The sequence below is a fragment of the Musca autumnalis genome, unplaced genomic scaffold (assembly GCF_047663935.1).
Source record: "Musca autumnalis isolate F117 unplaced genomic scaffold, ASM4766393v1 scaffold_2, whole genome shotgun sequence".
Taxonomy (NCBI): Eukaryota; Metazoa; Arthropoda; class Insecta; order Diptera; family Muscidae; genus Musca; species Musca autumnalis.
The window spans coordinates 79,475,254-79,502,720 of record NW_027411755.1 but is presented as its reverse complement, the minus strand read 5'-3'; the positions used below and the strand labels follow the sequence as shown (position 1 = coordinate 79,502,720).

General features: G+C 34.8%; 9 protein-coding genes and 2 long non-coding RNA genes across 11 annotated transcripts; 3 read left to right on the top strand and 8 right to left on the bottom strand.

Moving 5' to 3' along the window:
• Positions 1 to 4,614: 4,614 nt before the first annotated feature.
• LOC141392287 (histone H3) lies at positions 4,615 to 5,025 on the bottom strand. The gene has a single exon (XM_073965236.1). It carries the CDS (start codon positions 5,023 to 5,025, stop codon positions 4,615 to 4,617), a length of 411 nt encoding a protein of 136 aa, XP_073821337.1.
• A 908-nt stretch (positions 5,026 to 5,933) lies between these two features.
• On the bottom strand, positions 5,934 to 7,347 carry LOC141392864 (uncharacterized). Its single transcript, XR_012409901.1, has 2 exons — positions 6,445 to 7,347; positions 5,934 to 6,362 (listed from the first exon to the last, which is right to left on the bottom strand). It is a non-coding gene; the product is annotated as an uncharacterized lncRNA (long non-coding RNA).
• Positions 7,348 to 8,104: 757 nt separating this feature from the next.
• LOC141392285 (histone H2A-like) lies at positions 8,105 to 8,656 on the bottom strand. Its single transcript, XM_073965235.1, has 2 exons — positions 8,569 to 8,656; positions 8,105 to 8,460 (listed from the first exon to the last, which is right to left on the bottom strand). Exons 1-2 carry the CDS (start codon positions 8,654 to 8,656, stop codon positions 8,105 to 8,107), a joined length of 444 nt encoding a protein of 147 aa, XP_073821336.1.
• Positions 8,657 to 8,745: 89 nt separating this feature from the next.
• Positions 8,746 to 9,187, top strand: LOC141392862 (histone H2B). Its single transcript, XM_073965837.1, has one exon. It carries the CDS (start codon positions 8,759 to 8,761, stop codon positions 9,131 to 9,133), a length of 375 nt encoding a protein of 124 aa, XP_073821938.1. The 5' UTR covers positions 8,746 to 8,758; the 3' UTR covers positions 9,134 to 9,187.
• Positions 9,188 to 10,079: 892 nt separating this feature from the next.
• Positions 10,080 to 10,888, bottom strand: LOC141392863 (histone H1-like). Its single transcript, XM_073965839.1, has one exon. It carries the CDS (start codon positions 10,828 to 10,830, stop codon positions 10,153 to 10,155), a length of 678 nt encoding a protein of 225 aa, XP_073821940.1. The 5' UTR covers positions 10,831 to 10,888; the 3' UTR covers positions 10,080 to 10,152.
• A 2,120-nt stretch (positions 10,889 to 13,008) lies between these two features.
• Positions 13,009 to 13,419, bottom strand: LOC141392284 (histone H3). The gene has a single exon (XM_073965234.1). The coding sequence runs from the start codon at positions 13,417 to 13,419 to the stop codon at positions 13,009 to 13,011; it is 411 nt and encodes a 136-aa protein (XP_073821335.1).
• A 1,732-nt stretch (positions 13,420 to 15,151) lies between these two features.
• LOC141392861 (histone H4) lies at positions 15,152 to 15,563 on the top strand. Its single transcript, XM_073965836.1, has one exon. The coding sequence runs from the start codon at positions 15,191 to 15,193 to the stop codon at positions 15,500 to 15,502; it is 312 nt and encodes a 103-aa protein (XP_073821937.1). The 5' UTR covers positions 15,152 to 15,190; the 3' UTR covers positions 15,503 to 15,563.
• Positions 15,564 to 15,776: 213 nt separating this feature from the next.
• On the bottom strand, positions 15,777 to 17,190 carry LOC141392860 (uncharacterized). Its single transcript, XR_012409900.1, has 2 exons — positions 16,288 to 17,190; positions 15,777 to 16,205 (listed from the first exon to the last, which is right to left on the bottom strand). It is a non-coding gene; the product is annotated as an uncharacterized lncRNA (long non-coding RNA).
• Positions 17,191 to 17,947: 757 nt separating this feature from the next.
• On the bottom strand, positions 17,948 to 18,499 carry LOC141392283 (histone H2A-like). Its single transcript, XM_073965233.1, has 2 exons — positions 18,412 to 18,499; positions 17,948 to 18,303 (listed from the first exon to the last, which is right to left on the bottom strand). The coding sequence occupies exons 1-2, from the start codon at positions 18,497 to 18,499 to the stop codon at positions 17,948 to 17,950; spliced, it is 444 nt and encodes a 147-aa protein (XP_073821334.1).
• Positions 18,500 to 18,588: 89 nt separating this feature from the next.
• On the top strand, positions 18,589 to 19,030 carry LOC141392858 (histone H2B). Its single transcript, XM_073965834.1, has one exon. The coding sequence runs from the start codon at positions 18,602 to 18,604 to the stop codon at positions 18,974 to 18,976; it is 375 nt and encodes a 124-aa protein (XP_073821935.1). The 5' UTR covers positions 18,589 to 18,601; the 3' UTR covers positions 18,977 to 19,030.
• An 892-nt stretch (positions 19,031 to 19,922) lies between these two features.
• On the bottom strand, positions 19,923 to 20,731 carry LOC141392859 (histone H1-like). The gene has a single exon (XM_073965835.1). The coding sequence runs from the start codon at positions 20,671 to 20,673 to the stop codon at positions 19,996 to 19,998; it is 678 nt and encodes a 225-aa protein (XP_073821936.1). The 5' UTR covers positions 20,674 to 20,731; the 3' UTR covers positions 19,923 to 19,995.
• Positions 20,732 to 27,467: the final 6,736 nt, after the last annotated feature.

Below are 27,467 nucleotides of genomic sequence, written 5' to 3'. Positions count from 1 at the left end.
ATTTAGGTCAGCTCCAACTACAAGTTCTCCATTAGAGGCCAGAGTCCGTAAAAACTCTAAGTCTGCTGCATCTAAGTTATCTTGTGGTCTTGAATACAAAGAAGCTAAGTATACTACCGAACCATCGTTTCTGTATATTTTAGCACAGGTACCCTCTATGGATCCTGATTCCACCGAGACCTGTTCACATTTTATACTGTCCCTCACAAGGATAGCAGTTCCCCCCCCTGGACTACCCCTCCTTTTTTGAACAAAACTTACATAACCGTCCATCACTAAATTGTGGTGATCAGACAATCTATGCTCCGCCAACATCATCACCTCAGGCCGATGTTCGTCAAGAAACACTCGTAGACAGTGTCTCTTGTACATCGACACCAAGGAGTTGATGTTGGCGAAAATGCATTTAATTTGTCTAATCATTAGATGAGAGTGATGTTAAAATCCCAAACATGGCTTTCTTTTGGGTCATCTTGTCCATCTTCGTAATGTCCCTAGAGAGGCTACGGACCTTAGAAAAGCATGTAAAGAAGTCATTGCTAAAATGCTCTTTACAGATTTCATCGAATATCTCAAAAGATCTTAAGGCTTCATTCATACTGTTGTCTCTCGTAGGAACAACACTGTTTCTAAGGGGCGCTTCACTAGTATTAGGAGACGCTATGCCATTATTGGAACCTTTCCTATTCGCTGCAGAGGAATACGAGATCCCAGGTTTAACTACCCCACTATTTCTAGCAAATTTTCTTTGTGCTTTCGGCGAAGATTTCGCAGCTAAAGCAGCATTCATTTTTGCCTGAAGATTTTGCCGTATAGGACATTGTTTGGCATTAGCCGAATGACCATCTTTGTCACAATTAACACACCTGAGAGTGAATTCTGGCACCATATTCTTTTCCCCAGTAGTAGGATTCTCTACCTCTACCAGTTTAGGTTTGTGATTTCCCAAAGGTATGTGGCAATTACGTGGTCCGTGAGAACCAGCACATTTTACACATCTAAACGGTAACCCACAATTAGATGACGTATGTCCGTACCGCTGGCAATTATGGCACTGGGTAAGGCCTTTCTTCATGTCCTTCCTTACTTTTATTCTATTTGAGTGTAGAAGTTTTTTAAGCTTATAGAGACCCTCAATGTTAGATCCTCTACCAATGTGAACAAGCCACTTATCATAGCTTAGCCTGAAAACCTGTTTAACATCTAAGTTTTCTACTTTCCTCTTCAGTTCCTCCTTTACATCTTCCCTATCAAAGTCCCCTGCTAACTTCTCGATGACTACAGATATAGGAGTCTCGTTTTTTGGAGTATAGGTATAGTGCTGAATGCCCTCCCTAATCAAAGCATTTCTAATTTTGTCCCGTTCTTCTAGTGATGACATTTGGTACGAAGTACTCTTTCTATTCACGATATGGAGCTCAAAATCTTCATGACCTAGTTCCTTTTTAATTAGCTCTACCATTTGTTTAACATTCGTATTGTAAGTAGTAATGACAGGAACTGACTTACCGATGTTTTTGGACGAGGCGCCCTTAACAGTTGGTGATGCACCTTCAGTGGTATCCATCTGCTCGGCTGTATTCACTGGTTCGTTGACGACTGTGATACGGACTTTCCTTTTTGGCTTCTTTTTGGCTGACTTTATAGCCACAGAATCCACACTATCTTCATTGGCGTTGGGGTTCCCAACCGGGTTCGGTGATGTAGCTGCATCTTTTGGTGACGTAGTTGCATCTTTCGGCGATGTAGTTGCATCTTTCGGTGATGTAGTTGCATCTTTCGGAGATGTAGCTGCATCTTTCTTCTCACGTTTAGTTGTTGTCTGCAAATCTGGCGAAGGTTTGGCACTTCGCACGTTGATTCGAGGCACAGGTGGTGTTTCCAGGTTCTGCCTGGTTGGCTCTTCGACAGCCGCAACTGGTGGAGTGACAGAAATGACACCAGTCTTCTTCTTCTCATAGCGCTCTATTATGCGCTTGTAGCTCAACTCCCGACCATGGGCGGCTCGCAGTTGAGTTGATATTTCATCCAGCCTATCCGACACGGCTTGTTTATCTTTCTTTAGACTCTCTATTTCACTTTCAAGCTTGGCAATAACTGATTGAAGAGATCCATCTGTTGTATCACCTCCAGTACTGCCGCGCCTCTTCTTTCCTCGTTTATATTTAGGAACAACTTCGGTAAACCCATCGGCGGTGAAATTGCCGCCGGCGTTATCAAGGCTTCCATTCATATTCACACTTTCGCTGTGTTGCGTTGGTTGTCTTCCCGCTGGATGGGGTGTGCAGGCGGCTGGCAGGTCTGCTGACTGCATGACGCCGTTGGGAATAAACACGTTCGTCAGAGGTGTTGAAACCAAAATCCTGTCTCGTGTGAAGACATCTATTGTGTCTTCTACAGAATTTTTGGCACTATTCACTGTTTTCACTTTTATGTTTATATTTCACTGTAACACAAATACACTCACAAATTTATGTGTACTATTAAATTGTTCGTTCGTTCTTGTTCGTTATTGGCAAAGTTTTAACATGGTAGGTACATTGAAAAGATGAGAAGTGCATAGTAGTCAATAGCTATATTTTTCGAAATATTGTGTGGAAGCGTGTTTAATTTTTTACAAAAGTTTTCGTAGGAATTTAATTTTTCTGAAGAATGTTTGAATATTTTTATAAAAGATATTTTACACATTTCTTGTATAGATATCAGGCCATATTTTAACGAAAATTTGGTGTAATTTCCTTTATCCGTTTAAAAGTTATAAGCGTTTAACTTCACAGATTGTAAAAATGTAATCACAAATTTGTAACTAAATTTGAAAAAATTATGAATTTTTTCAAAAAATATTTTCCAAATTCTATTTGAGAATAAAGCCTGATATGTTTACTTTGGGATAAAATTAAAATATTGACATATTTTACATTTTCACTGTGAAAAAAATTGAAAATCTTTATGTGGTCCAAGACGGCAGAAATCCTCTTGTTGGCATATTTTCAATGAAGAAAAGTTTTTCTTCAAAGAAATTTAAAAGCTCAAATCTAATTAAGTTTTATAAAAATTTCTTAAAAAACATTTCAGAATCTGTATATTTACACCAAATTATAACATTATTCATAAAAAGTAGTTATTTCTTTGGAAAAGTTAAAAAAATCTTCCCATTACCGTATACCACCTATGGACAAACATTCACTGTCAAAGGTAATATTTTTGAAAATTGAAATATTTTTGCTAAATTAAATGAAAATCGCTCAAAAATTAATTTTTAATAAAATATGAGGACATTTTCGTTAAAATTTAGTAAACATTTCATCATTTTTTGCAAAAAATATTCTCCAAAAATAATTCTTCCTTTGCTAGTACATATCAAGGAAAAAACCATATAGAATTACTGAAGTTTTTCACACGTATATTTTTCCTGATTTCGTTAATAATTTGGATATTTTTTGCAAAAATGTATATAATAAAATAAATAAATCCCTTTTTTATGACAATTCTGTAAAAATAATACAAGATTTAAACATTTTTTTTTAAAAAGAAAATGTTTTTCTAAAATGTAGTATTACGCCTTTCAAATGGCCAAGAAATATTCGTCATATCTACGTGAGACAATTATTGATTAATATTTTCAAAAAAATTATAATTTTACAAAATTATCCTAAAATTTTACTAAATTAAAATATATATATAGCTGAAAAGAAAAAAATTGCATATTTCATTCATCATTATCTGAAAAGAAAAAATAAAACAAAACAGAGAGCATTTTCCGCCAAAAATTTTCAACCATTTTGAATGAGAAATAGTGAGAGCATTATTGCAGAGAACATTTCGCGCCAAATTTATTGAACATATGCCTCGTGGACATTAGTATACACACAAAAAGAAGTTCAATAAAACAAATATTTGTTATGAAGAAAATAAGAAGAAGAAAAAAACATTGCCTTTAAAGATGAAATTAATATTGACGCCGTCAAAAAGACCAACAGAAAAGAAAGAAGAAGAATAAATGTATACTTTAATAGGAAAATATTACTGACGCCATCAAAAACACACATAGAAAAGGAAGAAGAAGAAGAACACAAATGTGCATTTCAATGGGAAAATTTTACTGACGCCGTCAAAAATTACATATAGAAGGAAATTTCAATAAGTTTGTTCAAGAAGAAGAATAAAATGTCTTTTTAGGGAAAAATTATAACATAATTTTTGTTTTTTGTGTCAAGAAGAAGAACAAAATATTTAAATGAATAATTTTACTGACGCCGTCAAAAATTACCTATAGAAGCAAATTTCAATACTTTTTTAAGAAGCAGAAATGTGTCTTTGAAAGGGAAAATTGTAATATTATATTTTTTTTTCAAGAAGAAGAATAAAATGTGTCTTCTAATGGGAGATTTTTACTGACGCCGTCAAATATGACTCATACAAGAAAATTTTCAAATATTCCTAAAATCAGCCTCAAAAATTAAACAAACACAAAGAAAAATATTTATTTATTTAAAATGTTAAAAATGATAAATAGTTTGATGAAAAAATAATCTCTTTTTTATAAATATTTTGTGGTCCTGAAAAGGACCGATTGTTTTGTTGTAAAAAAATAGTTTTTAAAACGTCAAGAATTTAAGCACGTTCTCCACGGATACGTCTGGCCAATTGGATGTCTTTAGGCATGATGGTGACACGCTTAGCGTGGATGGCGCACAAGTTAGTATCTTCAAAAAGACCGACCAAGTATGCTTCACTGGCTTCTTGCAAGGCCATAACAGCAGAGCTCTGGAAACGCAAATCAGTTTTGAAATCTTGAGCAATTTCACGAACCAAACGTTGGAAGGGCAATTTGCGGATCAACAATTCAGTACTCTTCTGGTAACGACGGATTTCACGCAAGGCAACAGTACCAGGACGGAAACGATGAGGCTTCTTGACGCCGCCGGTGGCTGGTGCGCTCTTACGAGCGGCTTTAGTGGCCAATTGCTTACGAGGAGCCTTTCCACCAGTTGATTTACGGGCAGTTTGCTTAGTACGAGCCATTTTTCACTTTAATTTTTTTCACTTCACTTAGGTATGCACACAAACACTGTTAACACTGTAATAACTGTGCCATCCATCCATATAGCGGTATTTATAGAAAATTTCGAAGAGGCGGCTATGATTAGGGGTGGGTAAACCAGTAAAGACAGCTGTGCGCGCCCAAAATGTGTACTAACACATACACAAATACATGTGTATTCCATTAAGACTCTTGGTTAGTCAAACAGGCCAATTTTTGTATAAATAGAAGCCGCCAGCCATCGAAAAAACATTCGTTCTTGTGCTTTCGTGAAGTGTTAAGTGATTTTTAAAAAAGTGAAAAATGACTGGTCGTGGTAAAGGTGGCAAAGGCTTGGGAAAAGGTGGCGCTAAACGTCACCGTAAAGTGTTACGTGATAATATCCAGGGTATTACCAAGCCAGCTATTAGACGTTTGGCTCGCCGTGGTGGTGTAAAACGTATCTCTGGCCTCATCTACGAAGAAACCCGTGGTGTTCTGAAGGTGTTTTTGGAAAACGTTATTCGTGACGCCGTTACATACACCGAACATGCTAAGCGTAAAACCGTCACTGCTATGGATGTCGTCTATGCTTTGAAGAGACAAGGTCGTACTTTGTACGGTTTCGGCGGTTAAATATTTTCTTGACGCTATTTGGAGAATTTTTCTTTTACAACAAAACAATCGGTCCTTTTCAGGACCACAAAAAATATTTAAAAAGAGATATTTTCTTGTTGAAAATTACAAAAACATAAAAAAATTTAATAAAATATATCAAAAATAAAACTTACCTTAATATATGAAAAATAAAACTAACCATAAAATATTTTCTTTCTTATATCTTTTTTCAGTGCATTTTATTTTTTCTTTCTTTTTCCACATTTCATAAAATTTTTCAAATAATATTCCCTTTTGTCTTCAAAAATAAATGCCGTCGGCAACTCTGCTCATTTAATTTTATTTTCATAAATTTTTTTTCCATCATCAAATAATTTTCCATTTTTTCCTTCAAAAATGTTTGCCGTCGGCAAACATTACCTTTTTTCTTACAATTTTTTCTTCTTCTTTTTTTGCCTTCAAAAATATTTTACCGTCGGCAACTCTGATCATTCCTTTTTCGTAATACACAAAAATGTTCCTTTATTTCCACTAATACATGTTCTACCGGCAACTCTCATTGTTAGGGTAGCTGCTTGCTTGCTTGATAATACGACGATGTGTGTATACGCACGCTAGCGTCGGTCTGTGTGTGCGTGTGTTTGTTCATATAACTAACGCACATCAATGCTATGCCAAGCGAACAATATCTTTGACTGCGATGTTAAGTACTTATTTTTTCCTTCAAGTAAAAATTTTTGTTATTTTGTGATGAAATTATTAAAAATTGTTATTAAATTTTTTAAAAGTATAAAGAAAATTACCTTTTTTTTTAAAAAAATTGTCTTTAAATTAGTTTGAATTTTGTTAATATTTACTGCGATTTTTCTCAAAAATATATTTAAAAAAATTTTATAGCATCTCTTTTTTCAAAAAATTGCTTATGAAAAACTTCTTCTTCTTCTTATGTTTCATGATTTCATATAAAAATATTTTCTTTTACTTAATCCTCCAAAAAATCACATAATTTTCTAAATTTCTCTCACTTTATGTTGAAATTATTAGGAAAAAATTCTTCTTCTTCTTCTTATATTTCATGAACTCGCATAGAAAAATTTTATCTTTTACTTATTTATTCAAAAATCCCATAATCCTCCAAAAAATCACATAATTTTCTAAATTTCTCTCACTTTATGTTGAAATTATTGAGAATTTTCTTCTTCTTCTTCTCGTTTCACTAACTCAAATTTTCTTAAATGACCAAAAAATTACATAATTTTCTAAATTTCTCTCACTTTAGTTGAAATTATTGAAAATTTTCTTCTTCTTCTTGTTTCACTAAATCACATTTTCTTAAATGACCAAAAAAATCACATAATTTTCTAAATTTCTTTTACTTTATGTTGAAATTATTAAAAAATTTCTTCTTCTTCTTCCTATGTTTCACTAAAAATATTTTATTTTTCTCAAACGTCCCAAAAATCACATCAATTCTTTTACTTTATGTTGAAATCATTGAAAATTTTCTTCTTCTTCTTCTTATCTTTCACTAAAAATAATTTATTTTTTCTTAAATGTCCACAAAAATCACATCATTTTCTTCTATTTTATGTATTTTTGTTATTTTCTAACAATGATCCTCAATTTATTTCACAACTCTACTTTTTTCCCTTTGAAAATAAAAAATTTTTTCCGTGCGCACTTCATGTTGTCATCACTCTATTACTAACTTTATGCTTTGACAACATCACCAAAATCACACATTTCTGCATTTTTTCCTTTCCAAATACAGTTACTTTTTTCTCCTCAAAATTCGCGGCGGCAGAACACTTTTTCCATATAATTTACTCTAACAGCCACTACAACAACATCAACAACCATCATCATCGTAAGTAAAGGCATTTGGTTATTCTAACTAACAAACACACAACACCACACACACACACATTCATAACAGACATCGTCAACATACGATGAACGAACATTGGCGGGAACATCGATGAACGAATATTGGCGCGAACATCATCGATGAGACGAATGATCTCTTTTTCGCTCTCTCTCTCTTTCTCTGTCTCTCTATCTGTCTCGCTATTCCTGTGAAAACTAAAGCGACATAAAACAAACACAATTCTGTTGGGGGGTAGAAATGAAAAACAGTTACAACAAACGAACATATTTTCTAAGGAATTATGAAAGAAAAAATGTCATTTGTAAAATAATCAAGGGTTGTCGTCGATTAAGAAAAATATCATTTTTTGGGCATTTTTATTTTTTTCCCTATAAAATGTAAATATTAAATTTTTGGTCATTTTTATTCTTTCCCTATAAAATGTAAATAATGAAAATTAATAGTTTGAATAGATTTTTTCTCTTTTTAAATATTTTTTGTCGTCCTGAAAAGGACGGATTGGTTGAATTTTGTATGGATTTTTCTTCTTCTTATACGATGGTCTGTATTTTTTCCATAATACCTTTCGAGATAATTTAGGCTTTCTTTTCGGTCTTCTTGGGCAAGAGAACAGCTTGGATGTTTGGCAATACACCACCTTGGGCAATTGTGACGCCGGACAGCAATTTGTTCAATTCTTCGTCGTTGCGGATGGCCAATTGCAAGTGACGGGGAATGATACGAGTCTTCTTGTTGTCACGGGCAGCATTACCAGCCAATTCCAAAACTTCAGCAGCCAAATATTCCATGACGGCGGCTAAATATACTGGAGCACCGGCACCAACACGTTCAGCATAGTTGCCTTTGCGCAACAAACGATGAATACGACCGACGGGGAATTGAAGACCAGCACGATTTGAACGGGACTTTGCCTTTCCCTTAACTTTGCCACCTTTACCACGACCAGACATTTTCACTTAATATTTTTTTGAACACTTCACTTAGCACTGAAAAAACACAGAATGATGCCGTTACTCGAATATACCCGTACTATTTATACTTTTCTCTCGCTCATTTAATACACACACATCGAAAAATGGGGTTGTTTGGCCACTATTCCACACAGCAACTGTGACTACCTGAAACATTTGAGCATTTAATGCTTGAAATATTCTTGTTTGACGCCGTAGGTTCATCATTTGTGAACAGTGTTAAAAGTGTTTGTGTGATTAAAAAACTAAAAGTGAAAAATGCCTCCTAAAACCAGTGGTAAAGCAGCAAAGAAGGCCGGCAAAGCCCAAAAGAACATCACCAAGGGCGATAAGTCGAAGAGACGTACCAAGCGTAAGGAGAGTTACGCTATCTACATTTACAAAGTGTTGAAGCAAGTCCATCCTGATACTGGTATTTCGTCAAAGGCCATGAGCATCATGAACAGTTTCGTGAATGACATCTTCGAACGTATTGCCGCCGAAGCCTCTCGTTTGGCCCACTACAACAAGCGCTCTACCATCACCAGTCGGGAAATCCAAACCGCTGTCCGTCTATTGTTGCCCGGTGAATTGGCTAAGCACGCTGTCTCTGAAGGTACCAAGGCTGTTACTAAATACACCAGCTCCAAGTAAATGCCTTGATTTTTTCATATTTCGTCGAAATTCAACCATAAAAGGCCCTTTTCAGGGCCACAAAAAACATTTTAAAAGAGATCAAATTTTTGTCGAAACACTTATTTTCCATTATTTAATAAAGAAACTTACCAAAATAATTTTAAAATTCCTCATATTCTAGCAAAAATAATAATTTTCCCATGTATTTAGTAAATGACGCCGTCAAATCTTGTTTTGCCGTGGTTCATATTGCTTTTTTGCTTGCTTGGCTACTCTATGTGTGTACAACAACACGCCATCCACTGTATGGGTATGTGTGTGTGTGCTTGTGCGTTGTTACTTAGTATTACCGTCGGCAGTCACCACCATATCGAAAATGTATAAACGAACAACAAGTATGTATAAGCATTTTGCCTGTAATACTTCACTACGCCAATGTCAAATATGAAGCGCGAACATTTTTAAGGGGAAATTTTTTTGGTGGTGGCGCAAAAATTAACGGGACATTTTTCAATGGAAAAAATAGAAAAAGAAATAAAATAGAGTTGCAACATAACTTCATTAGAATAGAAAAACATTCCTGATTAAAATAATCTCCTTTTACCCAGCAAACAATTTTTGCAAAGAGAAAAAATTATCATTTTTGAAGATTAAATGAAAAATTCCTAAAATATGAAATTAGATGAAAATGACCATAATTAGACAAACAAAAATTAGTCACATTTATTTTATGACCCAGACTAAAATTTTAATCCCTTTGTGGTGTTATTTTGTGGAATGCCCATAATAAAACAGGCTCAATGTTAATTACCTAATAGGAAAAGTAATTAGTGAGGGTAAAATTTTTTTAAAATCAGACACGTGTGTATTTTTCTTATTTATTTAGGTAATAAAACAATAAATAGTAGTAATAATAAATAGTTTGAAGTAAAGATTTTCTCTTTTTGAATTTAATTTGTAGCCCTGAAAAGGGCTGTTAGATATTATGCTTTCGAATATCGAAAAATGTTGTCAACAAGTAATCTTTCTGGGAAAAATTACTTCTTGGCGGCGGCTTTCTTGGCAGCTGGCTTCTTTGGTGCGGCGGCTTTTTTGGGTTTAGCAGCTGCTGTTTTTGCCTTGGGTGCCTTTGGTTTGGTGGCAGATGCTTTAGCGGCGGTTTTTGCTGGTTTAGCCTTAACTGTACCGGTTTTCTTGGCGGCCTTAGCCTTTGTTTTGTCAGCCTTCTTCTTCTCAGCGGTCTTTTTGGCGGCAGATGGCTTCTTGGCAGCGGTTTTCTTTTCACCGGCGGCCTTTTTAGGGGCAGCCTTCTTCTTCTTCTCAGCAGCTGGTGCCTTCTTCTTCTTTTCAGCAGTCTTTGCTTTGGGTTCCTTGGAAGCCGAGGCGGACAATTTGAATGAACCAGAAGCACCCTTACCTTTAGTTTGGATGAGTTTTCCACTGGCAACAGCGCTCTTCAAATATTTCTTGATGAAAGGAGCCAATTTTTGGGCATCAACCTTGTAGGTGCTGGCCAAATATTTCTTGATGGCAGGCAATGATGAACCACCACGTTCCTTCAATGTTTTGATGGCGGCGTCAACCATTTGTTGGGTTGGTGGATGAGTAGGGGCAGCTGATGGTTTCTTTGCTTTGGCTGCGGCCTTCTTTGGTGCCTTTTTCTCAACAGCGGCAACTGGGGAGGCGGTGGCTTCAACAACGGCGGCGTCAGACATGATTATTCACTTTTATGTTTATATTTCACTGTAACACAAATACACTCACAAATTTATGTGTACTATTAAATTGTTATTGGCAAAGTTTTAACATGGTAGGTACATTGAAAAGATGAGAAGTGCATAGTAGTCAATAGCTATATTTTTCGAAATATTGTGTGGAAGCGTGTTTAATTTTTTACAAAAGTTTTCGTAGGAATTTAATTTTTCTGAAGAATGTTTGAATATTTTTATAAAAGATATTTTACACATTTCTTGTATAGATATCAGGCCATATTTTAACGAAAATTTGGTGTAATTTCCTTTATCCGTTTAAAAGTTATAAGCGTTTAACTTCACAGATTGTAAAAATGTAATCACAAATTTGTAACTAAATTTGAAAAAATTATGAATTTTTTCAAAAAATATTTTCCAAATTCTATTTGAGAATAAAGCCTGATATGTTTACTTTGGGATAAAATTAAAATATTGACATATTTTACATTTTCACTGTGAAAAAAATTGAAAATCTTTATGTGGTCCAAGACGGCAGAAATCCTCTTGTTGGCATATTTTCAATGAAGAAAAGTTTTTCTTCAAAGAAATTTAAAAGCTCAAATCTAATTAAGTTTTATAAAAATTTCTTAAAAAACATTTCAGAATCTGTATATTTACACCAAATTATAACATTATTCATAAAAAGTAGTTATTTCTTTGGAAAAGTTAAAAAAATCTTCCCATTACCGTATACCACCTATGGACAAACATTCACTGTCAAAGGTAATATTTTTGAAAATTGAAATATTTTTGCTAAATTAAATGAAAATCGCTCAAAAATTAATTTTTAATAAAATATGAGGACATTTTCGTTAAAATTTAGTAAACATTTCATCATTTTTTGCAAAAAATATTCTCCAAAAATAATTCTTCCTTTGCTAGTACATATCAAGGAAAAAACCATATAGAATTACTGAAGTTTTTCACACGTATATTTTTCCTGATTTCGTTAATAATTTGGATATTTTTTGCAAAAATGTATATAATAAAATAAATAAATCCCTTTTTTATGACAATTCTGTAAAAATAATACAAGATTTAAACATTTTTTTTTAAAAAGAAAATGTTTTTCTAAAATGTAGTATTACGCCTTTCAAATGGCCAAGAAATATTCGTCATATCTACGTGAGACAATTATTGATTAATATTTTCAAAAAAATTATAATTTTACAAAATTATCCTAAAATTTTACTAAATTAAAATATATATATAGCTGAAAAGAAAAAAATTGCATATTTCATTCATCATTATCTGAAAAGAAAAAATAAAACAAAACAGAGAGCATTTTCCGCCAAAAATTTTCAACCATTTTGAATGAGAAATAGTGAGAGCATTATTGCAGAGAACATTTCGCGCCAAATTTATTGAACATATGCCTCGTGGACATTAGTATACACACAAAAAGAAGTTCAATAAAACAAATATTTGTTATGAAGAAAATAAGAAGAAGAAAAAAACATTGCCTTTAAAGATGAAATTAATATTGACGCCGTCAAAAAGACCAACAGAAAAGAAAGAAGAAGAATAAATGTATACTTTAATAGGAAAATATTACTGACGCCATCAAAAACACACATAGAAAAGGAAGAAGAAGAAGAACACAAATGTGCATTTCAATGGGAAAATTTTACTGACGCCGTCAAAAATTACATATAGAAGGAAATTTCAATAAGTTTGTTCAAGAAGAAGAATAAAATGTCTTTTTAGGGAAAAATTATAACATAATTTTTGTTTTTTGTGTCAAGAAGAAGAACAAAATATTTAAATGAATAATTTTACTGACGCCGTCAAAAATTACCTATAGAAGCAAATTTCAATACTTTTTTAAGAAGCAGAAATGTGTCTTTGAAAGGGAAAATTGTAATATTATATTTTTTTTTCAAGAAGAAGAATAAAATGTGTCTTCTAATGGGAGATTTTTACTGACGCCGTCAAATATGACTCATACAAGAAAATTTTCAAATATTCCTAAAATCAGCCTCAAAAATTAAACAAACACAAAGAAAAATATTTATTTATTTAAAATGTTAAAAATGATAAATAGTTTGATGAAAAAATAATCTCTTTTTTATAAATATTTTGTGGTCCTGAAAAGGACCGATTGTTTTGTTGTAAAAAAATAGTTTTTAAAACGTCAAGAATTTAAGCACGTTCTCCACGGATACGTCTGGCCAATTGGATGTCTTTAGGCATGATGGTGACACGCTTAGCGTGGATGGCGCACAAGTTAGTATCTTCAAAAAGACCGACCAAGTATGCTTCACTGGCTTCTTGCAAGGCCATAACAGCAGAGCTCTGGAAACGCAAATCAGTTTTGAAATCTTGAGCAATTTCACGAACCAAACGTTGGAAGGGCAATTTGCGGATCAACAATTCAGTACTCTTCTGGTAACGACGGATTTCACGCAAGGCAACAGTACCAGGACGGAAACGATGAGGCTTCTTGACGCCGCCGGTGGCTGGTGCGCTCTTACGAGCGGCTTTAGTGGCCAATTGCTTACGAGGAGCCTTTCCACCAGTTGATTTACGGGCAGTTTGCTTAGTACGAGCCATTTTTCACTTTAATTTTTTTCACTTCACTTAGGTATGCACACAAACACTGTTAACACTGTAATAACTGTGCCATCCATCCATATAGCGGTATTTATAGAAAATTTCGAAGAGGCGGCTATGATTAGGGGTGGGTAAACCAGTAAAGACAGCTGTGCGCGCCCAAAATGTGTACTAACACATACACAAATACATGTGTATTCCATTAAGACTCTTGGTTAGTCAAACAGGCCAATTTTTGTATAAATAGAAGCCGCCAGCCATCGAAAAAACATTTTTCAAAAGGCTTTTGATACGGTACCCAGGGAAGGTATCATTAAAAAAATGGCAAATGATTATAGGTTCAGTCCCCTTTTAACAAAATTGGTCAATAATTATTTACAAAATAGGCAATTTTACGTCGAATTTGAAGAAACTAACTCGGACACAAAACAAGTGAATGCTGGTGTTCCCCAAGGGTCGGTGTTGGGGCCAGTATTATATAATATATATTTGGCTGATATACCACAACCTCCAGATGGTATTCAGCTCCTAATATACGCAGACGACATACTCGTCACTTCCACTCATGTAAATGCTAGAATAGCCAATGAAAGAATATGCCAATACCTTTCAATATTAAAAGGTTATTTTAACAGATGGCGTTTGATGTTAAACTTAGACAAATGCCAAACAATCATTTTCAAAGGGAAGGGTATAAACTTATATGGTAATGCCAAAAAATATATACCAAATGTCACAATTTGCGGCGACATAATTAGAAATACGCCAACACTTAAATACCTTGGGGTAATATTTGAAGAGGATATGAGCTTTATTAGACATGTGGATCACCTAATAAAAAAAGGCAGGGCTGCATATCACTCATACCAATGGGTACTTAGTAAGAAAAGGAAACTAGGTAAAAAAGTTAAGTTGATTTTGTACAAACAAATCATAAGACCTACAATGAGCTATGCGTTTCCAGTTTGGTCTCAAATATCATCACACCAAATGGAGCGCATTAGGATATTTGAAAGGAAAATACTGGCGCATTGCCTAGGGATTGGTAAGCGTATGACATCACAGGGTCACTATATAAGCCCCTCAATTAAAAAAATTTACAAGGAAAGTAAAATAGATAGATTCGACAATTTTGCAGTAAGAACTGCCATCAGTTGCCTTAACAGAATTAACTTCCATACTAATGACATAATTAAAAACTTAATCATACCTAATGACGAATTGAATAGAATAAGAGATGTAAACGGATTTATGCCGGCTATGAGTCTTTTGAATTTGAACAATAACGGAGAAATATTTGACTCCACAGGGAAATTAGTTTTGTATCATAGAAGATACAAAACATACAATTTTGAAAATCTAGTATACAGAACTGACCAATGACTGTGGTGATATAAAATGTATATATTGTAAATATTGTTGTATTAATTTAGTTAGTAGTTTATGTTAGTTGTAGTTTATTGTTTTATTAGTTTTAAGTAAAAGTATAACTTGTGTTTTTTATAAAATTTTCACAAGAATTGAATTAATAACTTTATATCATAAAACAAATAAAAGAAAGAATGGGCTGGCCTTACACGAAATTCAAAAATATATTCTAAAAGATGTAATTCTAGATAAGTGTTAAAACACGTTAGAAGTAAGCTATATAATTAATAGACTTATAATTCAAAATGTAAAATGAAATTTTGAAAATAAATGAAATGAAATCGAAAAAACATTCGTTCTTGTGCTTTCGTGAAGTGTTAAGTGATTTTTAAAAAAGTGAAAAATGACTGGTCGTGGTAAAGGTGGCAAAGGCTTGGGAAAAGGTGGCGCTAAACGTCACCGTAAAGTGTTACGTGATAATATCCAGGGTATTACCAAGCCAGCTATTAGACGTTTGGCTCGCCGTGGTGGTGTAAAACGTATCTCTGGCCTCATCTACGAAGAAACCCGTGGTGTTCTGAAGGTGTTTTTGGAAAACGTTATTCGTGACGCCGTTACATACACCGAACATGCTAAGCGTAAAACCGTCACTGCTATGGATGTCGTCTATGCTTTGAAGAGACAAGGTCGTACTTTGTACGGTTTCGGCGGTTAAATATTTTCTTGACGCTATTTGGAGAATTTTTCTTTTACAACAAAACAATCGGTCCTTTTCAGGACCACAAAAAATATTTAAAAAGAGATATTTTCTTGTTGAAAATTACAAAAACATAAAAAAATTTAATAAAATATATCAAAAATAAAACTTACCTTAATATATGAAAAATAAAACTAACCATAAAATATTTTCTTTCTTATATCTTTTTTCAGTGCATTTTATTTTTTCTTTCTTTTTCCACATTTCATAAAATTTTTCAAATAATATTCCCTTTTGTCTTCAAAAATAAATGCCGTCGGCAACTCTGCTCATTTAATTTTATTTTCATAAATTTTTTTTCCATCATCAAATAATTTTCCATTTTTTCCTTCAAAAATGTTTGCCGTCGGCAAACATTACCTTTTTTCTTACAATTTTTTCTTCTTCTTTTTTTGCCTTCAAAAATATTTTACCGTCGGCAACTCTGATCATTCCTTTTTCGTAATACACAAAAATGTTCCTTTATTTCCACTAATACATGTTCTACCGGCAACTCTCATTGTTAGGGTAGCTGCTTGCTTGCTTGATAATACGACGATGTGTGTATACGCACGCTAGCGTCGGTCTGTGTGTGCGTGTGTTTGTTCATATAACTAACGCACATCAATGCTATGCCAAGCGAACAATATCTTTGACTGCGATGTTAAGTACTTATTTTTTCCTTCAAGTAAAAATTTTTGTTATTTTGTGATGAAATTATTAAAAATTGTTATTAAATTTTTTAAAAGTATAAAGAAAATTACCTTTTTTTTTAAAAAAATTGTCTTTAAATTAGTTTGAATTTTGTTAATATTTACTGCGATTTTTCTCAAAAATATATTTAAAAAAATTTTATAGCATCTCTTTTTTCAAAAAATTGCTTATGAAAAACTTCTTCTTCTTCTTATGTTTCATGATTTCATATAAAAATATTTTCTTTTACTTAATCCTCCAAAAAATCACATAATTTTCTAAATTTCTCTCACTTTATGTTGAAATTATTAGGAAAAAATTCTTCTTCTTCTTCTTATATTTCATGAACTCGCATAGAAAAATTTTATCTTTTACTTATTTATTCAAAAATCCCATAATCCTCCAAAAAATCACATAATTTTCTAAATTTCTCTCACTTTATGTTGAAATTATTGAGAATTTTCTTCTTCTTCTTCTCGTTTCACTAACTCAAATTTTCTTAAATGACCAAAAAATTACATAATTTTCTAAATTTCTCTCACTTTAGTTGAAATTATTGAAAATTTTCTTCTTCTTCTTGTTTCACTAAATCACATTTTCTTAAATGACCAAAAAAATCACATAATTTTCTAAATTTCTTTTACTTTATGTTGAAATTATTAAAAAATTTCTTCTTCTTCTTCCTATGTTTCACTAAAAATATTTTATTTTTCTCAAACGTCCCAAAAATCACATCAATTCTTTTACTTTATGTTGAAATCATTGAAAATTTTCTTCTTCTTCTTCTTATCTTTCACTAAAAATAATTTATTTTTTCTTAAATGTCCACAAAAATCACATCATTTTCTTCTATTTTATGTATTTTTGTTATTTTCTAACAATGATCCTCAATTTATTTCACAACTCTACTTTTTTCCCTTTGAAAATAAAAAATTTTTTCCGTGCGCACTTCATGTTGTCATCACTCTATTACTAACTTTATGCTTTGACAACATCACCAAAATCACACATTTCTGCATTTTTTCCTTTCCAAATACAGTTACTTTTTTCTCCTCAAAATTCGCGGCGGCAGAACACTTTTTCCATATAATTTACTCTAACAGCCACTACAACAACATCAACAACCATCATCATCGTAAGTAAAGGCATTTGGTTATTCTAACTAACAAACACACAACACCACACACACACACATTCATAACAGACATCGTCAACATACGATGAACGAACATTGGCGGGAACATCGATGAACGAATATTGGCGCGAACATCATCGATGAGACGAATGATCTCTTTTTCGCTCTCTCTCTCTTTCTCTGTCTCTCTATCTGTCTCGCTATTCCTGTGAAAACTAAAGCGACATAAAACAAACACAATTCTGTTGGGGGGTAGAAATGAAAAACAGTTACAACAAACGAACATATTTTCTAAGGAATTATGAAAGAAAAAATGTCATTTGTAAAATAATCAAGGGTTGTCGTCGATTAAGAAAAATATCATTTTTTGGGCATTTTTATTTTTTTCCCTATAAAATGTAAATATTAAATTTTTGGTCATTTTTATTCTTTCCCTATAAAATGTAAATAATGAAAATTAATAGTTTGAATAGATTTTTTCTCTTTTTAAATATTTTTTGTCGTCCTGAAAAGGACGGATTGGTTGAATTTTGTATGGATTTTTCTTCTTCTTATACGATGGTCTGTATTTTTTCCATAATACCTTTCGAGATAATTTAGGCTTTCTTTTCGGTCTTCTTGGGCAAGAGAACAGCTTGGATGTTTGGCAATACACCACCTTGGGCAATTGTGACGCCGGACAGCAATTTGTTCAATTCTTCGTCGTTGCGGATGGCCAATTGCAAGTGACGGGGAATGATACGAGTCTTCTTGTTGTCACGGGCAGCATTACCAGCCAATTCCAAAACTTCAGCAGCCAAATATTCCATGACGGCGGCTAAATATACTGGAGCACCGGCACCAACACGTTCAGCATAGTTGCCTTTGCGCAACAAACGATGAATACGACCGACGGGGAATTGAAGACCAGCACGATTTGAACGGGACTTTGCCTTTCCCTTAACTTTGCCACCTTTACCACGACCAGACATTTTCACTTAATATTTTTTTGAACACTTCACTTAGCACTGAAAAAACACAGAATGATGCCGTTACTCGAATATACCCGTACTATTTATACTTTTCTCTCGCTCATTTAATACACACACATCGAAAAATGGGGTTGTTTGGCCACTATTCCACACAGCAACTGTGACTACCTGAAACATTTGAGCATTTAATGCTTGAAATATTCTTGTTTGACGCCGTAGGTTCATCATTTGTGAACAGTGTTAAAAGTGTTTGTGTGATTAAAAAACTAAAAGTGAAAAATGCCTCCTAAAACCAGTGGTAAAGCAGCAAAGAAGGCCGGCAAAGCCCAAAAGAACATCACCAAGGGCGATAAGTCGAAGAGACGTACCAAGCGTAAGGAGAGTTACGCTATCTACATTTACAAAGTGTTGAAGCAAGTCCATCCTGATACTGGTATTTCGTCAAAGGCCATGAGCATCATGAACAGTTTCGTGAATGACATCTTCGAACGTATTGCCGCCGAAGCCTCTCGTTTGGCCCACTACAACAAGCGCTCTACCATCACCAGTCGGGAAATCCAAACCGCTGTCCGTCTATTGTTGCCCGGTGAATTGGCTAAGCACGCTGTCTCTGAAGGTACCAAGGCTGTTACTAAATACACCAGCTCCAAGTAAATGCCTTGATTTTTTCATATTTCGTCGAAATTCAACCATAAAAGGCCCTTTTCAGGGCCACAAAAAACATTTTAAAAGAGATCAAATTTTTGTCGAAACACTTATTTTCCATTATTTAATAAAGAAACTTACCAAAATAATTTTAAAATTCCTCATATTCTAGCAAAAATAATAATTTTCCCATGTATTTAGTAAATGACGCCGTCAAATCTTGTTTTGCCGTGGTTCATATTGCTTTTTTGCTTGCTTGGCTACTCTATGTGTGTACAACAACACGCCATCCACTGTATGGGTATGTGTGTGTGTGCTTGTGCGTTGTTACTTAGTATTACCGTCGGCAGTCACCACCATATCGAAAATGTATAAACGAACAACAAGTATGTATAAGCATTTTGCCTGTAATACTTCACTACGCCAATGTCAAATATGAAGCGCGAACATTTTTAAGGGGAAATTTTTTTGGTGGTGGCGCAAAAATTAACGGGACATTTTTCAATGGAAAAAATAGAAAAAGAAATAAAATAGAGTTGCAACATAACTTCATTAGAATAGAAAAACATTCCTGATTAAAATAATCTCCTTTTACCCAGCAAACAATTTTTGCAAAGAGAAAAAATTATCATTTTTGAAGATTAAATGAAAAATTCCTAAAATATGAAATTAGATGAAAATGACCATAATTAGACAAACAAAAATTAGTCACATTTATTTTATGACCCAGACTAAAATTTTAATCCCTTTGTGGTGTTATTTTGTGGAATGCCCATAATAAAACAGGCTCAATGTTAATTACCTAATAGGAAAAGTAATTAGTGAGGGTAAAATTTTTTTAAAATCAGACACGTGTGTATTTTTCTTATTTATTTAGGTAATAAAACAATAAATAGTAGTAATAATAAATAGTTTGAAGTAAAGATTTTCTCTTTTTGAATTTAATTTGTAGCCCTGAAAAGGGCTGTTAGATATTATGCTTTCGAATATCGAAAAATGTTGTCAACAAGTAATCTTTCTGGGAAAAATTACTTCTTGGCGGCGGCTTTCTTGGCAGCTGGCTTCTTTGGTGCGGCGGCTTTTTTGGGTTTAGCAGCTGCTGTTTTTGCCTTGGGTGCCTTTGGTTTGGTGGCAGATGCTTTAGCGGCGGTTTTTGCTGGTTTAGCCTTAACTGTACCGGTTTTCTTGGCGGCCTTAGCCTTTGTTTTGTCAGCCTTCTTCTTCTCAGCGGTCTTTTTGGCGGCAGATGGCTTCTTGGCAGCGGTTTTCTTTTCACCGGCGGCCTTTTTAGGGGCAGCCTTCTTCTTCTTCTCAGCAGCTGGTGCCTTCTTCTTCTTTTCAGCAGTCTTTGCTTTGGGTTCCTTGGAAGCCGAGGCGGACAATTTGAATGAACCAGAAGCACCCTTACCTTTAGTTTGGATGAGTTTTCCACTGGCAACAGCGCTCTTCAAATATTTCTTGATGAAAGGAGCCAATTTTTGGGCATCAACCTTGTAGGTGCTGGCCAAATATTTCTTGATGGCAGGCAATGATGAACCACCACGTTCCTTCAATGTTTTGATGGCGGCGTCAACCATTTGTTGGGTTGGTGGATGAGTAGGGGCAGCTGATGGTTTCTTTGCTTTGGCTGCGGCCTTCTTTGGTGCCTTTTTCTCAACAGCGGCAACTGGGGAGGCGGTGGCTTCAACAACGGCGGCGTCAGACATGATTATTCACTTTTATGTTTATATTTCACTGTAACACAAATACACTCACAAATTTATGTGTACTATTAAATTGTTATTGGCAAAGTTTCATTCTTAGACATTTGGAATAAGACTTAAGTCTAACAATTGTTCTTATAATTACTTAGCATAAAATTATGTATCTAAGTTTACCTTAATAGTACATGTAATATTTACATAAGTTGCATCATGTATGCAACCTATCACTAATACTAAATCTTAAATTATAATAATTTAGATTTATTTATAGATCATTAAACTAGAAACTTGATTTCTTATTCTCCCGAAAAATAACCAGAAAAAGGGAGTCTTTACTCTTTTATTTTTTTTTTTTATTTTGCTTATATTCTACTTAAAAAAACTAAACTAAAACTAGTATATACATATATACAAGGACGCTACATCGGCTACTGGGCAGTTTGGTAGACGGTATTATGCAGGTCGAAGGTTCTATACCGACGGTGGTAGAACAATAATTGGTCATCATGGAATATCAGACCTTCTCTATTTAGCATGACGAGACTATTTGGAGGATGATAATTGGCCTCCAAGAGGCTGTCTATGTTATCGAAATTATCATTTAGGCTGTCAATGACCAGGGCATTTTCACAAAATGAAGATTTTTCCATAAAGGCAAGAGCGCCCTTCATTAGAAATATATCAATCCTATCGAAGGGGGTGTCACGGTATACCTTAGAATTGGGGGGCAACCTCCATATCCCATCGTCACCTTGCACCGGCCTTAACTCTAAACACGACCGCAAAATCCCCCTCTCCCAGACACGAATTCTCTCCATTTGGCTGGAGGAGATTCCGTACCATACAGGGAATGCGTAGGATAGAATCGGTCTGATAATTTGTTTATAGATCAACAACTTAACCGGGAGGGTTAAGCCGCCAGATCTGCAAATTATCCTTTGGTAGGCCCAGAAAAGTTTCTTGGCCTTACCAAGTATGTAATCAACATGTCCGACAAACCGAAAGTTAGATGTAAAAACTACACCCAAGTATTTCAGTCTGTCGGACATGCTAATTAACTGTCCCCCAATTCGGGGGGTAGCCTCGAATCCCCTAGCACTAGGGTATAAGTATTTTTTTAGCCCTTTGAAAACAATACCCTCACACTTGCCGATGTTAAGGCACATTTTCCACTTATCAAAATACCTGGAGAGTACCTCCAGGTATTCATTCAAACGTGTGTTTGTGTTTACAGCATGGGCTCCAGATGCTGCGACAAAGATGTCGTCAGCATAAATAAGGAGTAAGTCACCCTCTGAGGGTTGGGGGATATCTGCTAGGAAGATATTAAATAACACAGGCCCTAAAAGGGAACCCTGTGGGACACCTGTGAATATATTCCTGACAGTCGAAAACGAGTCCCCTATTTTAACTTTAAATCTCCTAAATTTCAAAAAATCTGTCACTAGGCGGCAAATGTTATGACTAAAATTCATATGAGTCATTTTGTAAATTATGGCATTATGCCATACGCTGTCAAAAGCCTTGGAAAAGTCCAGGCTAACACCTATTGTAATCTGGCGGTTATTAAGAGCCCTACCCACGTGATCACCAAGCACAGTGAGTGCATGGGATGTCGAAAGGCCTCTCCTAAAACCGAATTGACTATTAGACAGCAGTTCCCTATCCTCTAAAAAGTTGGAAATATTTCTCAAGATGAAATATTCCAATAACTTTCCGAAGGCAGATAGAAGGCTGATGGGCCTATAACTGTCCCTGTTTGTCGGATCCTTACCGGGCTTCAACACAGGTACCGCATTGGCAATTTTCCAAGCATTTGGAAAATACCCCAGATTGAAACAATGGTTAAAAATAACCGCAATAATCTTCCAGGTCGATCTGTCAGTGGCTCTTAAGACAATCTCCGGGATACCATCAGGTCCGCTAGATTTACGGTTCGGCCTTTTTTTAACTGCAGAGCCTATATCCTCATAGGATATAGGCCTGAGTTGTGGCGAAAAACCCGATAGCGTACCATCCGCTGGAAAATTAGCAGAAAATTGTACCAGCGGGGACCTGTTATTATACTCAAATTCAATACTGTTGACAGTATTGTCTTGGTATGAAGGTGGTATTTCCCTACCCTGAATGGCGTCCGCGATGGTGTCTGCCTTATCGTTATCAAGGGTTATAAGGGTACCATTTTCGTCTCTTAAGTCAGGTATAGGGCTGCGTTTTATTCCCGCTGCGGCTTTAACCTTACTATATACCCGGCTATTCATTTCAATATTATTCAGGAAGTTTTTCCATTGCTCGGACTCATGCCGAGCAATGGCTCCCTGAATTATCTTGTCTAAGTTATTTATCTCAGCCCTTAGAGTGTCATATCTGCCTGGATTTGCTGTGCGATGAAGTGTACGTCTTAAACGCTTTTTATTTCTTATAAGATCAAGAATTTCAGGCGGTAGTGGTCTTAGACCTCTACTACCTGGTCTTATTTTGGGGATTGACTCCTCCATAGCCCTATGAAAAATGTCTACCATTTTATCAATTCCTAAATCTATTTCCGACGTAGTGACGTTTCGGTCTATAGGGAGCGTACATGATGGTAATTCATCAGCCAGAATTCTGTTAAGTCTCCGTTTATTAATCTTACTGAAGTCGTAGAAAGTTCTATTTTCTCGATTTTCAGGTACTATGTCAAGGATTTTCATCTCAATAGCTAAATGGTCCGAGAGGCAGTCCAAGGTGCTTATTCCTCGACCTCCATTGTCTTCAATTGTTATGCCAGGTGAGGCAAAACAAATGTCAATATAAGACTGGGAGTCCCTATTGAACCTAGTGGGTCCATCGGTTGGAATGACTATTAGGTCAGGGCAACCAAGAATAAAGTCATTAACCTTTCGACCTTTGGTGCATGAGGTATCACTACCCCAGCTTATGTGCCTGGCGTTAAGGTCAGCACCAACTAATACGTCTCCATTTCTGGCCAGCAGTCGGAGAGGTTCGAGGTCTGTAGTATCAAAATTATCAGGGGGTCGGCAATACATGCTAACAAGATGGAGTGTAGATCCATCAACCCTATATAATTTCACACAGATACTCTCAATAATACCAGAGTCAAATTGAACTAGTTCGCATCTAATGTCATCCTTAACAAGGATGGCAGTACCGCGACCCAGACCATCCATTCTTCTCTGTAAAAAGGATTTGTAGCCTACCATATCTAAGTTTTGATGGGTAGACAAATTATGCTCCGCCAACATCAACACCTCAGGCCGATGTTCCTCTAGGAACAAATGTAAGAAGTGTTTCTTACGCCTCGACACTAAGGAGTTGATGTTGGCAAAAATGCACTTAAGCTGTCTAATCATCGAAACTGAGAGAAGCTAGGATACCAACCATGGCTTTGGCTTGGTTATCCTTATCTAAGCTATTGATATCCTTTGAATACCTCCGGACTTCGTGTAAACAGGTAAAAAAATCTTTACCGAAATTTTGTTTACATATCTCATTGAATTTTTCGAATGAGTCCATAACATCTCCTGCTGGTGTAGCCTCTGTATTAATGGGCACATTCGGAGTTGTATTTGCCTGATTATTTTGTGTTGGACAGATGCTGGAATATGATATACCCTGTCTCACTTTTCCACTGTTAATAGGGAAATTATTTCTCTTAGGCGCATTAGATGTTTTATCTTTAGCGGCCTTTGACTTAGCAATAAGTGCTATTCTTATGGGGCACTGACGTGAATTTGCAGAATGTCCTGTCTTATTACAATTTACACATTTAAGTGTGAATTCTGGTTTCATAACCGGTTTTCCCGTTTTGGAATTAATAACCGTTTCTCCTGTGTTCAGATCAACAACAGGGATTAGTTTGGGTATATGTGTGCCTTTTGGGATATGGCAATTGCCAGGACCATGGGACTCACCACACTTAACACACCTGAACGCCAAGTTACAATTGTTTGATACGTGGTAGTATCGTTGGCAATTGTGACACTGCGTCGGTCCTTTCCTATTATCCTTTCGTAATTTAATTTTGCAGTTAAGGAATAGACGGATTTTAAAAAGACCCTTAATGTCCGAACCCTTTCCTAGGTGGATGAGCCATTTTCCATGACCTAGTCTTGCTACATTTTTAACATCTAAGTTTATATCTAACTGTGACAGGGCCACCTTAATGTCATCCCTATCGTAAGCGGAAGTCAGTCTCGACATAACGATAGAATGAGGGGATTGATCTTTTGGGCAAAAAGTGTAAAATTCTACCCCCTTTTCTACAAAAAGCGCTCTTATCCTTTCTTGCTCTTCTAGAGAATGGAAATGAAAATATGCCCTTTTATCATTGACAACCGAGATCTCAAAACTATCATGTCCCAGAAACGTTCTAATATCTGCTGTCAAATTCTTTACATTGGCATTAATGGTCGAAATGGAAGGTATCGACTTACCGGTACTGCCAGGTGCCTTTGATGGAGCGTCCTTAATGGTTGCGTCGTTAGCTGGGCTTGTATCCATTCGATCATCTTGAGTGATAATCGTTACTTTACGTCTTGGCTTCTTCTTCTTCTCGGTGGAAGATGATGTTGCTGCTACCGTTCCTTCGGCGTTGTTTCCTGCAGGTATGGTCGAGCTGGTTGGTTGTACAGAGTTGCTGCTTGCAATTGTGACATCCTTCTTAGCAGTATTCCCCGGGCGGCTAGCGCTCGAGATATTGATGCGTGGTACTGGCGGTGTGTCCACTGTCTTCTGCCCTTGCAGTGTGATGGTGGCTTCCTCCGACAAATTGGCATTTTTATTTTGTTTTGTTTTGCTGCTCTTATTGCCTTTCAATAGAGCGACTTCCTTTTCAAGCTGGAGTATGAGACGTTTGGCACTCGTTTCTCTCTCCCAAGCATATCTAAGTTTTGTGGCAGATTCAGCATGTTTATTTTCCAACGATGCATACTTAGCGGCCAAAGACTCGTTTTTTTCTTCTAATTGCAGCACTTTTTGCTGCAGCTGGGCAATTAAGGCTTCCAGCTGTTGGTCACACGGTGAGCCGCCTTTACGCTTCAACGACGGCTTGTTGTGTGTGACTATTTTCCAGTCACCAGCTGGATCAGGTGAATTTTGCTCCATCGGCATTGTAGATTTGCTGTTGAGAGCTGCATTGTCATCGACTACTGCTGGACAAGCAGTCACTTTTATGGTGGGTATACGGCTTCTAGCTGGCTGATGCTTGCCGGCGGGAGATTGTTCGGCCGCCTGCATGATGCCTTTAGGAGAAGCTCGTCCGCCTTATGACAAGGATGCTGAAGAGGTGTTGAAACAAAATTTATCTCTCTAGAAGACATCTAACGTGTCTTCCATAAATTTTGGCACTTTCACTGTTTATACACTTTATTTGTTCACTTCACTTTATTGGCAAAGTTTTAACATGGTAGGTACATTGAAAAGATGAGAAGTGCATAGTAGTCAATAGCTATATTTTTCGAAATATTGTGTGGAAGCGTGTTTAATTTTTTACAAAAGTTTTCGTAGGAATTTAATTTTTCTGAAGAATGTTTGAATATTTTTATAAAAGATATTTTACACATTTCTTGTATAGATATCAGGCCATATTTTAACGAAAATTTGGTGTAATTTCCTTTATCCGTTTAAAAGTTATAAGCGTTTAACTTCACAGATTGTAAAAATGTAATCACAAATTTGTAACTAAATTTGAAAAAATTATGAATTTTTTCAAAAAATATTTTCCAAATTCTATTTGAGAATAAAGCCTGATATGTTTACTTTGGGATAAAATTAAAATATTGACATATTTTACATTTTCACTGTGAAAAAAATTGAAAATCTTTATGTGGTCCAAGACGGCAGAAATCCTCTTGTTGGCATATTTTCAATGAAGAAAAGTTTTTCTTCAAAGAAATTTAAAAGCTCAAATCTAATTAAGTTTTATAAAAATTTCTTAAAAAACATTTCAGAATCTGTATATTTACACCAAATTATAACATTATTCATAAAAAGTAGTTATTTCTTTGGAAAAGTTAAAAAAATCTTCCCATTACCGTATACCACCTATGGACAAACATTCACTGTCAAAGGTAATATTTTTGAAAATTGAAATATTTTTGCTAAATTAAATGAAAATCGCTCAAAAATTAATTTTTAATAAAATATGAGGACATTTTCGTTAAAATTTAGTAAACATTTCATCATTTTTTGCAAAAAATATTCTCCAAAAATAATTCTTCCTTTGCTAGTACATATCAAGGAAAAAACCATATAGAATTACTGAAGTTTTTCACACGTATATTTTTCCTGATTTCGTTAATAATTTGGATATTTTTTGCAAAAATGTATATAATAAAATAAATAAATCCCTTTTTTATGACAATTCTGTAAAAATAATACAAGATTTAAACATTTTTTTTTAAAAAGAAAATGTTTTTCTAAAATGTAGTATTACGCCTTTCAAATGGCCAAGAAATATTCGTCATATCTACGTGAGACAATTATTGATTAATATTTTCAAAAAAATTATAATTTTACAAAATTATCCTAAAATTTTACTAAATTAAAATATATATATAGCTGAAAAGAAAAAAATTGCATATTTCATTCATCATTATCTGAAAAGAAAAAATAAAACAAAACAGAGAGCATTTTCCGCCAAAAATTTTCAACCATTTTGAATGAGAAATAGTGAGAGCATTATTGCAGAGAACATTTCGCGCCAAATTTATTGAACATATGCCTCGTGGACATTAGTATACACACAAAAAGAAGTTCAATAAAACAAATATTTGTTATGAAGAAAATAAGAAGAA